The sequence below is a fragment of the Clinocottus analis genome, unplaced genomic scaffold, assembly GCF_023055335.1.
Source record: "Clinocottus analis isolate CAN_PGR_092001 unplaced genomic scaffold, fCliAna1.0.p SCAF_11, whole genome shotgun sequence".
Classification (NCBI taxonomy): domain Eukaryota; kingdom Metazoa; phylum Chordata; class Actinopteri; order Perciformes; family Cottidae; genus Clinocottus; species Clinocottus analis.
Window position 1 is genome coordinate 15,356,789 of NW_027175832.1, and position 16,673 is coordinate 15,373,461.

The window sequence follows — 16,673 nt, forward strand, 5'->3', positions numbered from 1 at the left end:
TCCACAACAGTTATTAATGAGATTTATTTTCAGTTTTTTCATTAATCTCCATAAAATTAATTGATGAGCTGAAGTTTAAATACAGACCAAATGATTTTTTCCCAGCCTCTTCTCTGTTTTCTAAATCCCTGTTTTTTTCTTACTCAGGAAGCGGATCAGAACAAAGAAACAATCGGTTATCATCATGCATGTTTCTGACTACCAGAAGATTTGTGTCATTTGAAAAGACTTGAGGAGAAAAAAAGACTTCAAGAACACAGTCAGCAGACAGAAACAACATTAACCTTGTGTTTAGACATGGCCAGCACCCAGACAAGTTTGAAAACCCCTTTCAAAGACTTGACCTCATTCAAGGGCAACATGAAACGGCTGTACAGAGAACGACCGGAAGACGCGCCCATTAAGAAGCGAATGATGGCGGAGATCAACCTGAAGCGTCGCAGCTTGGATTCCCTCCCCAAAACTCCAAAGGTGAAGAGGGAGCAGATCGATGAGCTCTGCCACGATTCTGACATGGATGCGGAGGGCCGCGCCGAACTGCACATGGTGGGCTCTGCTAAAGCCCTGGACCTGAGCCCTGGGCTCAAACACACACTGGCCCAGTTCACCCTAAGCAGCCAGAGCTCACTCGGGGGCCCAGCTGCCTTTTCAGCCCGCACTGGTCACGAGCATTCCCCGGCCGGCATGCCCCCCTTGCCCTCTCCTCCTGTTCTAGGAGGGGGCCCTCTGCTGGTTCCCTGTGACAGCTCCACTGAAATCACCCACTCGCTGCTGGAAGGAGAGTCTATCTCCTGCTTCGTTGTTGGGGGAGAGAAGCGGCTTTGCCTGCCTCAGGTGCTCAACTCTGTGCTCCGTGACTTCTCGCTGCAGCAGATCAACACTGTTTGCGACGAACTCTACGTCTACTGCTCTCGTTGCGATGCTGAGCAGCTGCATATCCTCAAGGTGCTGGGCATTCTGCCGTTCAACGCACCTTCTTGTGGCCTCATTACGCTGACGGATGCACAGCGGTTGTGCAACGCTCTGCTGCGTCCAGGGGCGGCGTTGCCCACGGACCCCAGCGGTAAGCTGTTGACCCAGGGTCTGCTGAAGGAAAGTGAAGCCAGTTTCCAGGTGGAGCACCAGTGTTTGGGGAAGTGCCAGGGTCTCTTTGTGCCCCAGTTCTACACCCAGCCTGAGGCACCCTGCATCCAGTGCGTTGAGTGCCAGTTGCTCTTTTCGCCACAGAAGTTTGTCATGCATTCACACAAGTCACCCGATAAGAGAACCTGCCACTGGGGCTTTGACTCAGCCAAGTGGCCCTGCTACCTGCAGCTTGCCAGGAAGTACCAAGGCATGCCGGAGGAGCCAAAACTCAAGCAGCTCCTGGATGAGGTCAAAGAGAAGTTCCACTACGAGATGAAAAGGTTGCTAGACAAAGTAAGTGCACTTCTGAATGATACTTTTTGTCTTTGTCTACTTGCATGCATCACAGTTTAATTCATTCACCATTCTCTTGTAAAGGAAGCTAATTAGAAATGGTGAACAACATGGTGATGTGTATTCAACAGGTTTGACTAGAATACTTTACAGCTGCTGTTTTCTTAAACCTACGTTGACCTAGTATGTGTTAAGGAAGCTTGGGACAGGTGGTGACATCTGCTTGGCCAGGTCTGATCAGACGAGGTTAAGCCAGCTGGCCACAACTGAAGGGAAAGTGCATCATTTGTCCCCTCAGGTCACCTGGAGGTCACTCGGAATGTCACAGAACAAAGAGCCAATATAGGAGAATATGAAAGACCCCTATTAATTCCCCAAACTGTATGTTGACAGTTAATTGTTGGATCTTTTTATGTAACTGTGAAATATATTTTTTCTTTTCTAACTTTTTCTGTTAGCATATTACCATACGATTTGAGAAAATGAAAGTGATATATATAGTACAAACCAAGATAATTTTTGGCAGGTAAGACTTGTTTCATAAATCCTGTTAAGAGTTGCTCAGCAACAACATACAGGTTCTTGTCTAGAAATGTTTATCCATGACTCCAAGACTAAAATGACATCATTGGAGACCCTTTTACCTCCAGGAAAAGTGAACTAGCATTACTAAAGTAGTTATAACTAACAGCTAAAATGCTACAGTCTTGCAAATAATTTTGGCCGATGATTAAAGATTTTGCCAATTCCCTTTTTGATTTTTGCTGTGTACAAATGTATCATGTCAATGCAGTATCTAAGCCACAAGGGCAGCAAGCCCTTTAAAAAGTCAGCATTCAGTGGAGGGAAAAAATCTAAATGGTTTCCTTGCCATTGACTAGTTTATGTCTCATGACCTCCCGCTGACCACAGTGGAGTGTCCTTTTTCTATTGTTTTGCGGGTTATGGTGGGGTTGTGTTTTGTCTGTTTGGCATTGTTTGTTCACATCCAAATCCTCCGGTTCAGATTTGATTTTTACTTGAAACACACCGGCTTTAACCAGCAAACATGCATTTTAAACAGATCTCAGGTCTCTAATACAACCCTGGGTGGAAAGATTTATTTGTTATAGTACCGGTAGTGCAGCAGGTTAAACGAGTGTGGAGTAGACGGATCGCAGTGTTTATTTATAGTGTGTGTGCAGGTATAAGTATGCACATTTCTGGAACGCATGAGGTCGGGATATGCCTCGCTACTTTCTCTGTCTGGTTAACTTGGTGTCTGAATGTGCAGGAAATACCGTCTGCAGTCTCGTCTCGCGTCCTAACCGCATTCCTGTCTCGCCTCTTCTTAATTGTCCTCCTCTTCCTTTGCCTTGGTTTAAGGTATGCATCTTGGAAAACATAGGCATTCTTTTTCAAAGAGAGCTTTGAGACATTGCTGTCTCAGACATTGCTGTCTCAAAGCTACCGGAGGCTAGTTTGACCCATTTTGTTTCTCACACTTTGCTAGTCTCTCAGGAGTCTCACAATGTTAGGTGTTGTCTTCTCAATTTTTTTGTTGATTCGTTTCTTTTTTTTTTCTGTCTCTCGCAGCTATTGCTGGGCGGTAGTGACTAGGTTTAAAAAAATCTTGTTCTGTATTTTAAAAGTGTTGTTGAATTTAAAAGAGATATTTCAGATACATTTGTGTAGAGAAACACAACGTCACAAATGGCCAAATTCTTGGAAAGATGCCTGTGAGTTTACAAGCAGATCATTTTGGCATTAAAAGAGGATGCCACCCTGCCTAAGCGGATGTTCGAGTGGGTGTGCAAAAGGTCATTGGCCAGAGAACAAGGTGACTTGACACTATGCTGCTTTACTCAGTCTGGACAAGTCCATTCACTCTGTTTATGCGTGTGTATTTGTGTAATGAAAGTGTGTGTTTGACTGAACAGGAAGTGAGGCAGACGGACGTGTCTCTCACCCTGAACATCCTCCAGACTCTCTGTGTCCAGCCGCCTCCGCTGCTGTGGCTGCGTGACTCATACTTTCCACATCCCAATGGATGTTAGTGGAAGTCCAGCCAGGCAGCTTATAGTCACACATGCTTTTTGGAAAGATGGCTTGCCTCAGTGTGTTGGTCTAACCCTGACTCCAGATCCTTTCCCCAATGACCCTTATTTACACACAGTGTCTATGTTCATATTTACAAGAGGTTCATAGTTCTACTGGAGACCTCTTCGACCTCTAAAAGGGAAGAGACACAAACAAGGGAGCCTTCTGGAAGTTTTTTTTCTTTACCTTCTCCAATGGCTACTGGTCCCATATCCTGTTAGGAGTGTTTGGTTTGAGAAGGTGCAGTTAAAAACTCCAGGACTTGCTCTTTATAAATGGCGCTTTGTGCCTTGAGGCACTGCACCATGTCTACTGATCCCTGCTGTGTAAATAAAGTTTGCTAGACAGACGCCACCAACAGACAGTAACAAGGTGAGCCTTATATCCGGAGTTATATTGGTGTCTGACGAACAATGAGTTCATTTTGCCTTCAGGGGATGTGATCGACACTTGTACATCCCACTAAGACAAGATCATGTGTCATCATTTTTATTGGGTAATTAATATTTTGATTTGTTTTACCTCGCAAGACAGAAAGTAACAAATTCACATTCATGATCATCATTTTGTTTATTTTGGCTGCTTGTTAATATGGCATGTCATTAGCCAAGCAATGTATTACAAATCATTTGAAAGACAAAATCCCTTGGTATAAGATCAAGTTATATCTTAAGATGCACAGAAGGCATTTTACAGTCAAAATGTAAATGTAGATATCAATTTAATAAATTATTTGAATAATGGTAACCAATAGCAGTTATCAGTATCGATTTAGATGACTCTTCTATATATGAACATAGTTCTGTGTTGCTCAATGGCCTCCCTCCGCCTTGTTTGTGGCGTTGTGCTGGCCCAGAGTCGAGTCAGAAGTGTCAGACGGAGAGAACAGCCTTCCTCTGTCTGTCTCACTGGCTGGGCTGACACAGTGGCTGCGGCACAGACGGCAGACAGCTGCATCTTTCTGGCTTCCTCTATTTGCTATTTGGAAACCAGTGACTTCATTACCGCAGACCAGTGCAGCTGCACTCTGTGGCTGTCTCCTGGGCTGTCTGCTCTGTCTTTCTGTCTGCTTGTCACTGACTCTCTTAGGCTGTATCTAATTGGATTTTGGCGGGTCTGCCTTCTTCTGTCCTCACTCATCTTGACTTATGATTCAGATTCAACTTTGTTGTCATTGCACATAATACAACTACTGTAACAACAAAATGTAGTTTGCATCTATGCAGAGTGCAAAAGAAGCAGTTACGGTGCAATGTGATGGATAACATAACGAAGACAGTACAAACAGGATGGACAGTAGAAACAGATATATGCGTTTTATCTATCTCTATCTCTAGCTCTATATTTAAATATATCAAGGAGGTGTCTGGTGATTTTGTGTGTGTGTGGTGTCGTTGATAATGCTGTGCGCTCTCCGCAGGCAGCGCTTGAAGTGGATGGACTCAATGACAGGGAGTTCAGTACTGGTGATGCGTTAGGCAGTTTTCACCACCCTCTGCAGAGCTTTCTGGTCTGAGACAGAGCAGTTGCGATACCAAACTGTGATGCAGTTTGTAAGAATGCTCTCAATAGTGTAATGGTAAATGTTCACCAGGATCAGAGGAAACGTGTGGATCTTCTTCAGTCTCCACAGCAAGAAGAGCCTTCTTGACCAAGGTTGAGGTGTTGAGGGTCCAAGAGAGGTCCTCTGAGATGTGGACACCCAGGAACCTGAAGCTGGAGATGCGTTCAATCTCCGTTCCATTGATAAGGATGGGGTGGTGTGTGGTATTCTTGATGTTGAGGGTCAGGTTGTTGTTGGCACACCATGCCTCCAGGTGCCGAAAGTCCTTCCTGTAGGCCAACTCGTCGTTGTTCTTGAGGCCCACCACCGTTGTGTCGTCTGCAAACTTGATAATGGTATTGAAACGATGTACAGGCGTGCAGTCATAGGTGAACAGGGAGTAGAGTAGAGGACTCGGCAGACAGCTCTGCCATCTCTTTTCTTCTAACCAAGACAGTTCCGCTGTTGCCCACACATGTCTGTAAACACTCAATGCCCCCCTGGGCCACAATCAGCGAACAGTAACAATATAAGCAGCAAAATGAGCCGATAAGTCAATTGTACATAAGCAATAAGACCACTTGTGTGTGTCTGCTAGGCGGATGAGAGGAAAGCCATTGGCTATCGATCAGGTCGCCAACCTTGATGGATGTGGCGAGTTGTCTGATGATTCGGACACTGACTAGAGGAGGCGATGGACCAAGAGGGAAGGCAAGAGGGAACAAAAGAAGAGTGAAATGAGAAGACTGTTCGCAGCTAGTGTTTAATAAGTTCCTATCTGTGTTCAGACATGTGCATCAGTTTCCCAAGTTAACCTCACCTCTCCTTCTGCTGTCGCCTGCCTAAATTTTTGCAACTCAGACATGGTGCCAGACAGAAGTAGCGTCACATAGACACATAAAGTGTATATGTGGTCAGAAAACACACCACCCCTGGGGGGAAGGCACTTGAGCTAGTGAGGTAAGGGCGGAGAAGTTAAGAGTATGAAACTAAGAAGATGAGAGGGTAAGGCCAAGAGGGGTGGCTGTTGTTTCAGACACAAACTGCTCTACTCTTTGGTCGTCTTCCATTAAACAAGCTGTGTCCACAGCCATTAGGTTGTTATAGGGAGCCTGGGCACAAGCTCTTCTTTCCCCTAGTTGAAAATAAATCTATCCAAGACCTGAGCTGAACCACAAATTTAGCCTGGAACAGCCTTCTTGGTTGGCCAATGACGTGCTAGCTAGCTCACATTTCCCATAGCTAACACTCCTTTGACCCCCCTCCACCCCACCACAAGACACCCATACACATATTTCTGTTTGTACATTTTCCAAAGAACAACTATCCACTTATACTGAATACACAGTAGCTTCTTTGAATACCGGCCCAGAGTAACATACAGTCTATCATGCCTGTATGTAGTTTAGTGTGGGAGGCTGTCCTTGTCCCTGTACACAACAGGCTGGGCCTTGGCCAGTGTTTGCTGCCGGTTGTAAAGGGCTAAATGGGGCCCCACAAGGTAGGAGGAGGGGCTGAGCTGAGGGGCCTCTGGTATGTCATCATCAGGTCAGTGCCAGTATCACAGCTCCATAACAGCATTGTAGCTGTAAACCTGGAGGAACGCCAAAGTCAGAACTTCTCTTAAATAGATAAGAATCTAATCAAGTTTGGAAAATGGTCACAGACCCCAGTTCACCACCTGGATTTATTGTGCACCAGTTCACAGCGTATGTTCTGCACTAAATCTCCACATTTAAAGATTAACCATCAGTTGACCGGTGGTATTTTCCCATCCCAGCTGCTGCTTGTTATGTTTGACTGTTTTCTCGGCTTAGACTCATTTCCCACCTCACCACCAAAAGAAAACGAAGACAATGCCCTGATGTTTGACTGATGTGAGCTAGCCACAGAAGCAGGCAGCCGAGATAGGACAGTCCAGATACAGTGGAGCCTCTGTCACGTCTGCCAACACTCTCAGAGACTAAACAAGCTGGCTAAGACCCTCCCATTCAAATGTCCTTTGGGCCTTAAAAGACTATTGGACTGACAGCTTGTTTGCATGTTCACTATTCTTTGGCTTTCTCAGTGCATCAGACCAGTTTTGTTGCCTCTGAGTAAAATGAGAGCGAGAACAAGTGAAAGCAAAGCAACTATTATGTGTTAAGAGTTCAAACAAGATTTTAGGAAGAGGAAGGGGCTTGTCTCGTAACATGGCTGGCCAGCTTGCCTGAGTTGTTTTGCATTAGACTGGAATAATGAGGAGTCTTGGTATTAATTAATCGATGTGTTGATGAGAAGATTAACAGTCCACTGTCTAGTCTCCCTGGGAGACAGTCAGACTAGCAGGTTGTGTGTGTGTTGGGGGCAGGGAGTCGGAGGCGAGGGAAGTATACTGTAAAAGGGTTGTGGGAGACTGCCAGCCAGTGCGTGATGTGTGCAAGCAGAGAGATCGTGTTTGCATTTGAAAGGCTTTTCTGTGCCGCCTTCCCAGTGGGAACGGTGATTAATGAAGATGTAAATGGAGAGACCCAGAGGCGGAGCTTACCATAGGAGCACCATATACACAGCAGACACTCACACACATATACTATATAGGTACTTAGACTAACTCCTTCGTATTTTCTCCCACAGCCCCGAGTCTCCCAGACTTGGGAGATAAACACTGGATATCAAAGGCGTGTCACGAGTCCCGCTGGGCTGCCACCCGGCACATCCACAACACATTAAGCCCAACCACGACAGTGATCAATAATGCATAATGTTGCAAACACATAGAAATCAAGGGGAAACTAGTCGGCCTGTATGATTAAAGTAAACATCTCCACTTTGCCAGTAATCTATTTACATGCTCGGTAATGGTTTGTCATTTCCATATGGAAGTGATTCTGATTGCGTTGCTGGTATAGGTGTCTGTGTTTTTTTTCGTCCAACGATCTCCACACGTGTAATTGCACAACAACAATGACAGCCAAGTTAAGTGCTGCTGTGGCTCATGCTAGTTTTGACCTTCAGCCTACGCTCCAGATGAAAGCAGATAGCAAAGCAAACCACTGAGATGTGAACTTGCCCAGCTTGAATAGGTGATCACTTGCCCTGTGAGTCCTTTATTTTGCAGCCTCCCCTTTGCTCAACTAACATCAAACGCCCTCCAACTGTTTCTTTTCCTTCCACGGCTTGCAGCCTCTATACCCTGTAAATCCTTATCTCACCAGGGGCCTGACGGATGTTGCTCAGGGCAAGGCTGTAAACCTAGCACCTGGGAAACTGACGGCATTAGTTGAGGTTAAACAAGTGATATTTTGTGGTTTGCCCAGTCTTAAATCTCTTTCTGCCTCTACGTTGACAGATCCTGATGTGTTTATCTCGCCACTATTCCCACCTGCAGTGATGCCACTCATGGGAATCCTCTGTCTCCCTGATATTTCTCAACACAGAGACTTCTTTGCCTCATACCCCTCAGGGGTCTATACCAGCCCATCTAGATCCAATAAATAGCAGACTGTTTCCCTCTGGATTCTCAACAGCCCCACTGCACCTTTTTCCAGCGTAAACTAAGTAGTAGACAATCCTCAAGGTCGTTGACCGCCAAATGCAATTAATTACCTTGCTTCTTTCATTAAACGTTTTTGTATATCTTTATTTGAATATATTGTTGCTATGGAAGCCTAATTAAGGATTGCGTGTTGAGACTGGTGAGTGCTCTTACATGCAAGCTAGCTACTAGTGCTTCTTAACTGTCCCCAAGCAACAGAGCTGTGTGTGTGCGCCTGTGTGTGTGCTCCTGTGTGTGTGCGACTCTTGTCGAGCATGTGGCACTAATTCTCGCTCTTTGCATGTCCAGTTATTTTTCTGTCTTCGCTGTTGCTCGTATTAAAACAGCCTTGCTGCTTTCTATTGCCCTTGACTTTATCCTTTGAAGAGTGAGGCATTCATTGCCTTGTGGTTTACAGTCTAGCTACATTTTAACTAGTTCCGATGACTAGTGCACTTTGTAATGCCAGACATTTTCTTTGTCATCACTAAGAAAATGTACCGGCTGAGACGCATCCTGATTCCTGATGAGGCCATATGTACAGAAGTGCTTCAAAAGACTGATTCATGTTGATGCTAGGAAATTTAGCCTCCAGCCAAATGATGGTACGATTTGGCATGGTTGTCTTTATTTTATCGATTGACTTGGCAGGCGAGCCTTATTTTCGATTCTGGAAAGAACATTAGAATAAAAGTTACTTTTCGTCACCTGTTAGAGAGTTGACACATAAATACATACCACAGCATGGGATGCTGGGTAGATGAAACAGTCCATGAATAAAGTAAGTCAAAGGGTCAAACACAGCTAGAACCACAACCACGCATGCACACACGCAACAACACGCAACCACCATCAGCAACTTCCTCTCGTCACCACGCCAACCCTATCCTGCAGAGTGAGTCACAATGCTCCATCAGTGCTGCGGTCTGTTCTCCGCTCATCACTCCGCGTCACTGTGGAGCCAGGACAAAGATTTATTGCCATCCCAGTCTCTCTCACAGTCTTTTTGATCTCCGCCCAGGTGTGTTCACTTAGAGCTCTGACTCAACCGTAATGACATTTACCAAACCCAACTGTGCTTATTTGGGGCAGCTGTCAAGCGTGCCGCAGACAGTGACTGTTTGAGGCTGAGGAAGTAGTAGATCAAGTTTGTGTGTGTGGCCTATCGGTTCACCTGTCATATGTTTTGGTGCATTAATATCACTATGGGCAGGATGAAAATTAATATAGTTCTGTAGCCAAATGCTAGTTGATTTCTGGGTTAAAATTTTGAAGATTTTATAATCTAACAGTAGAGAGAGCCTTCAGAGACTTGATTTGACAACTTGAGCTTGTGACAGAGAGAGAAAGTCATTGTAGCTGATGGCTTTGCATTACGGTAGTGGTATGTGTGTGTTTGTGTGAGAGAAGCAGGCGAGCCCGAGGGGCCTGAACAGCAAAGCCAAGCTGCCTATGCAGAGACCGTCAGTACAGCCTTCAAACAAGCTCCTGTATGTAATATGGATGAGACCGGAGCTCCCCGCAGAACAGTCAAAGGACCTAGAGCCTGTTTGGATTTAACTGTCTCGCTTTCCATGTGCGTGTGATGTACTTGACCCAGCAGGGCGTTTTGGCCAGGTGGATCTCTCCCTTTTGTCTGGCTGTTATTCTATATTCAGGGTCAGCCACCTCACGCTGGCCTTCTATTTCTTTAACCGTCTCTTCCTCTTTCTCCACAACACTCACCTTCGGCCTCATTGCAGACGGTGATGACCAACCAAGCATTGACATTTACTGCAGTATTCCACATTACAGCAGAGCAGCCTCCTGTGCTAAGGAAGAAGTAAACAAACCCCCAATCAATACTTGGCGGCATACTCAGGCCAGTAAAGTGGGGTTTTAGTCTGGGCCAACTCCAGCTCTTGCATTTAAATATTTAAACACTTGCTTGTTTAACCATATTGCCTGTGAGTTGTTTTATAGCACTATAGCACACAAATTAGAAGAAAAGACGTGTTTATTTCTACCTTTTTACCAACAGACAGTAGCTCATTATATTGTGTGATTGCTTTAAGATAGTAGACACTTAAAATGGCAATCAGTCCACATTATGAGGAGTTTATTGTTGCTTGGTAATGTATAGTTGGTTACTGAACGGCTGTAAGAAGTAGGCGTCTACATGTATGTTGAGTTTTTTTAGCTATAGTTGTGTGATGTATTGCAAAGAATGAGGATCGGACAGTGTCTCCATTTTGTGTTTCTCTCTGTAGTGATAACAGTGCATTGCTGGCTTGCTGACAGCGTCTCTTGGCTTTCAGTCTGCTTAGCAACGCTCGTCCTCTCTGAAGCTCTCTCACTCCCCACTGTCTCCAAGCACTCGGAGTTGTTTCATCCATCCGAATGGTAATCCGAGTTCCCTTGTATAGAAAACCAGGCAGCAGATTTCTGTTTTTGGTGGGGCCTTGGGTTGTGTGTTTCTCTCGCTAATTGCAAATTTGAACCAGTAACCTACCTCCGAAAAGCGTCCCTCAGCAGCACTTCTCTAGAGACTTTCTCTTTCGTTTTTTAGCGATGGTAAAGTGCGCTCGCACGCACACACATGCACGCACACACACACACAGACCCGGATGAAGCTCAAATGATGAGTACAGTCATCTACAGACAAGACAAGAGCCCACTGGCCTCATTCTCACTCGATGTGTCCTCCTGGGAGGATGAGTGTCTTGCTGTGTGCGTATTTGTCCATGACAGTTGTGCTTGCAGTAAACTACGCCAGCCTCCTACACGACTGTTTGATGGAGCAATTGTTTTATCGGCCTGTTTACTTGTATGTGCCTCGGTGTGTATATGCGTGTGTCTCCTGGCCTGGTTGACTCACATAGGTGAGCCCTGACAGCTCTGGTAGTAAACGCTGTTGAGGAGGGGGGGGGGGGTGTCGGTGAATACACACACACACACACACACACTGAGCCACTGCTGGAGACAGTAAGCTGCGCATGCATATAGCAAGAACGATCTCTTACGCATTGGATAATTTTAAATGCCCTTCACCGAATCAAACACACTTCCTTATGCATGTAGATGAACATCAGTGGCCACATTTTATACAAGCTTGTAATGCTTTATGTCAAACCTAATGACATACATTGAGGGAGTGTGGGGTAGATAAATATATTTTTAGAGTCAGAGCCATACCGTACATTCAAGATAACCCTCTCAACCTTCATGCTGTGTCTTTGACAAGGCTGAATCATATTTGCCTACTCATAAAGCTGCATGATGGCTGAAATGATCTGACACTTCGTCTGTTCATGACTATTAATCACAGAACTTAAGGTCGATGATTTAGAGTAACATCATTTTGTTTATTTTCTTTCCTCTGATGCAATGTCTAAGCTGTCACCAGTTGCAAAATGCATGCAAGTAATGTCTATTTTACTCGGGCTGCAAACAGCTGATCTATTTTATGTTGTCGTTATTGATCATTTAATTTTCAAAGTGATGTGTTTTAAAATAAACAAATGATTATTATGATGAGGTATTTCTACTTGATGAATTACTTAAATGATTAATGATCCAAGTTTCCATGGATTAGTCTTTTGGGTGCAGCTAATTGATCACCATTAATTATCTCTGTGGTAATAACGGCAAGGAGATGCTTAATATAACTTAATTATGGACCGATGTTAGCGTTTTAAAAAGAGGTTAGACAGTTGCGTAAAAGTAACTTGCCTGGACAAATGTGAAATTATTTGTATAGTATTTTTTTTTTTTTTTAAAACAAGTCTATTAATTGATCAGAAAATTACTCTGCAACAATTTTATTAATTGAATACTAATTTCAGTCGTTTGTTAAGATTTCCAACAGTTCATCAGTTCCAGCATCTCAAATGTTGACATTTTAAGTTTTTTTTGTCTTCTATGATAAAGGATGTGGAATATTTGCCCCCGCCCCATTTTCGGACATTTCACCAAACAGACAGTTAATTGATTTATCCGGAAAAAGATGAAATATGAATAATTAAAATATTATATGTATTTTTCTTTCACTACTTGAATATATACTAGGTCATATATGTTGTCTATGACGTGGGGGTTACCTTTGTCTGCCTGCCTAGTGTATTCCAGTCAGAGAATTTGTCCATTCATGAGGTAATGTTATTACAACCCTCCTCATGTACTGCTGTGAATATAGACTGGAGGCCGCCGCCTTGGACTTGATTGTGAAACATGAGAAATGGAGAAGGGAGAAAAAGGGGGAAGAGAGGGAGGTGGGAAGGGAGGAAGATGAAGAGAAAAAATGATTGTGAGAGCCTAAAGAGACTGCTTTTTATGTAAAAGACCATCGAGAAATACTGTTGCTTGTTTCCAAATCAACCTCCTGTCTGTGGTAAAGCAGTAGGTGGACAGTAGATGTTGGATCTATTAGGGGGAGATTCCTCATAATCCCTTTCATAACTTTATCTTTCCCATAGACTCCCATTAACTGTTTGTTCATTTGGGTGTAGTCTGGTGTGTTAAGTCTGTGTAGTGTGGATTGTAAAATGGCTGACTGTAGCTGTGGGGGAAGGAGCTCAACATGTTGGCAGGGAGGGGAAGGGCTGTGTGTTTGACGTGCGTCTGATGACTGTCTAGACAGAGTGCCCATGTGGTGCAAAAGTGTGTGTGTGTGTGTGTGAGACTCTGGCATGACTTGTCTGGCTGATGCTTATCAGCGTGCTTGTCTGGCTCTGTTCTTTCTCTTTGTGTTGGGGAAGAGGGAGGAACAGGTGTGTGTGTCTGGGGGGAAGGCACAAACAGACAGACGGTCACATGGTGTCTGTTTGTCGTCTCATCTGTCTTGGCTGTGTGCCTGTTTTTTCTTTTTCTTTCCTGTTTTCCTCTGCCACCTGTTTGTCTAACCGTCCACCTGTCAGACCTGTCCTCATCTGTGCCCTGTGATGTTTTTAATACCGCCTTATTTTTTCCTGCTAAAGTGAAAGAACAATAACATTACCTTCTCAGCACAGTGAGATATACAGTTATATTCTTCCTTTGAGCACTAGGTGAAGGGTCAAACCCTTTAAACCCTTTGAGCAGAAGAGATGAAAATAATATACTTGACTTCTCTACCATTACAACTGAGGCATTCATAGACGATAACTCGTTATGCTGACTAAAAAAGAGTGTATTCTTTTAAATGCCCCACTTGGCTGCCTGGTTCCCTTGTGGGCTCTTATTGATTTGGCTGCTGAAACAAAGTGTGGCTCCCAGGCCGTGGATAAATGGCTTATTGGATTAAGACTTCCGGGAGAGGTGGGGGGACTGCCAGAGCCCGGGTCTCCAGTAGAACGCATAGAAATAACTAGACTCCAAAGACCAATGCACCTTTTTCATTGTATACATCAGATCTCTGCTATAAGCTAAAGTATACACACTTTGTTTGGGGAAACTTTGAGAATGAAGAGAAGTTAGATGAGTTTAAAGAGAAGGCATGAAGGAGTTTCTGCAACACACATTCAGGCAGTCAAGATGCTTCAATATCTTGCTGCGTGGCTTTGACCAGGAAGTACATGTATCTTCGTATCTGTTGCTTGATCTTTGACACAGTCGACGACTGCAGCAGAACAGGATGTGGTCTCGAAACAGACAGGGCGTGACTGACTGTCTGTGTATGTGTGTTTCTCCTTTCCTCCCTTGCTGTCTGAGGCTGAATGAAGAGGCCCCCAAATAAAAGGCTGTTTACTTCCTCCTGAGAGAGGAAAAGGGAGAATGAGCTGCATTACTCTGTCCTCCTCTGTTCCCTGCCACTATCCCTCACCTTCTCCCCCTCCCATCCTTCTGAATGCCAGCCTCATGAATGGCCTAAAGGGAAGGAAGGAGGAGGATGGGTGGCAAATTTTTGTCTTGTGAACCCTTCTTGTTTCTGTCCCATGGGCAAGATTTCAGTGCTCGCCTCAGGTTTGTTTCAGTTTTTAGGCGCGACCAGTGATGCCCGCATTTCAACAGATGTGCAGACAATTGGACCCAACAGTGTTTATGTTTAAGGGCACAAAAAGGGATTGAAATGGAGGCCTGCTGCTCTGATATGAAAAGTCAGACTAAGGCATGTACACTTTTTATGATGGCCTAGATAAGAATTGCCATTAGGCTTGTTGAGACTAGTTATTTTTTTTTTCAGTGTTATCATTTCACTCGCATATTCTCCGAAGAATCAACTCATGCTACCAGCTTAAAATATGTAGCACACTGATTATGAAGATTGTCCCAACAGTTTTCTGTTTTTTCTTTTTTTTTTAAGATAGCATATAATATCACAATTTTCCTGAGCTTAAGATAATGTCTTTAAATGGTTTGTTTGTCCAAAGCCAAAAATATTCAGTTTACAATGATATAGAAGTAAAAAACTGGAAAGTACTCAAAAGCAACGAATCAATTGATCAATTTATTTCAGCTCTGGATGCATCTTTATATGCACGCAGATGGCAGTTATCTGTAAAGTGAGGAGAGCTTGACCTCTGATTAGTTTGCACATTATGTGTCGAACTGCGTTTGCGTTTATGTTTCTTAGATATGAAACCTATCACTTAAACCAATAGCTGAAACAAAACCAGATTCTTCTTGTTGGTGGATACGAGCAGAGACTGGCAAAAGCTGAAAAAGACTCACTTATATCCTCTGGGGTCTTCTTCTACAAAGAAATTGGTTATGTGTCAACTTTTTGTGAAGTTGAAAGCCTTTACCCCATTTAGAAATCAACTCTTCATGAATAGCAAGGTGGCGCCCTCACAAGCACAGCCAGAGCAGATTTTCATTTCTAAATTAAAGAAATACTTAGAATAACACTGAATGTCAGCCTCCATTTCAACAGGTACTCCTGATGTAAATTAAGTGTTAGTGCTTCACATTGGGAAGCACAGATGGAGCTTACGTTGGGAACACACGGTGGCCACTGAAGTGGATTTACTCTCCGCCTGCATTTGCCAGACTGTGTATGGTAATGTGCCGTCATGGCTGTCTGTGGAGTAGAGTGGTGCTTGTTATTGTTGGATTTAACAGCACTCAGGCTACACACAAAAAACACTCTGCTCCATTAATGCGTCTGCTGCAGAAATGTCACGTGTGCTAATGGTCCGGGGTCTAAACTGGGGCTCCGGAAATGGGTTATTGTAAAAGTTCACATGGTCGTGTGTCTAGAGCAGTATGTTTCATCTTGTTTTACGTGCGCGTGTGTGTAGCTACAACGACGGGCAGGCTGCTGGTGATTAGGAACTACAGGGCAGAGTTCAGCTGAGCGAGTGTGTGGAATGCTAATCCACATTGTCATAAGGCGAGCTTCAGCTTGATAAAGGGCTGAAGACATAGGTGGTTAGGGGCTGTTTGTGTGTGTACTTGTTTGTGTCACAGAAGCAGATAAGAGAGCTGCTTCATTATTGTATATTAGGGAGTAGCAGCGTGGGGTGTGTGTTTGTGTTGACAAAGCTGGGCTAGGAAGGTGGAAGGAACAAAAGAGAGATGGGTAAAGGTGGGGGATGGGGGAGAAAGCGAAAAACTGCCGTGTTGAAGTGTGCAAACATTTGGACCTGGACACATTCATTTAAGGAATAGAGCAGCAGGAATAATGAGTGTGTTTGTGAGTGGTTGGCGTTAAGCTGTCAACTGTCAGGTGAGCAGAAAATACAGGGAGAGACAGGCAACCATTAGTAGAACACACAAACGTATACACGTATGTTCTATATGTGGATACACGTGCGCACTCATAAGCACTTATAAGCGGTGTAAACACAGGTCTACCTTTTTAATGAGCCGTCGGTCATCTCATCAGCAGAGCACCTGCTGTTGTCGGGGTCAAGCAGATGAGAGACCTCTGCATGACCTGGTGTTAATGCCAGCTTGGCCCCAGGCTCAATGTCTGTGTTCTCATACACACATACACACACCTGTGCAGGCGGAGGGAACTGGTTTCAGATTAGAGGAATGTAGTAGCAAGTGCCATTAACACACACATACATTCGGACAACAATAATATTGGAGGCAATCAAGCCAGCGACGACCCAGCTTACCTCCACACCACTGCAGTGGGCTTTATTGTCGTTTCTGTTAACTCTCCTCTCTCCCCTCCTTCCCTATATTTCTGCTCTGTCCCATCACCACACTCTC

General features: G+C 44.3%; 1 protein-coding gene across 4 annotated transcripts in view; it reads left to right on the forward strand.

The window, feature by feature from the left end:
* The window catches only part of skila (SKI-like proto-oncogene a), a 32,775-nt gene that overhangs the window by 2,052 nt on the left and 14,050 nt on the right, over positions 1–16,673 (forward strand). For 3 of the 4 annotated variants that reach the window (XM_068604075.1, XM_068604076.1, XM_068604077.1), the window contains exon 2: positions 148–1,419. In XM_068604075.1, coding sequence (XP_068460176.1) covers positions 298–1,419 — 1,122 coding nt within the window. In that variant the 5' untranslated portion in view covers positions 148–297. Of the gene's footprint in view, positions 1–124; positions 1,420–16,673 lie in introns of those variants that run through there. The other variant, XM_068604073.1, reaches the window with a different exon arrangement.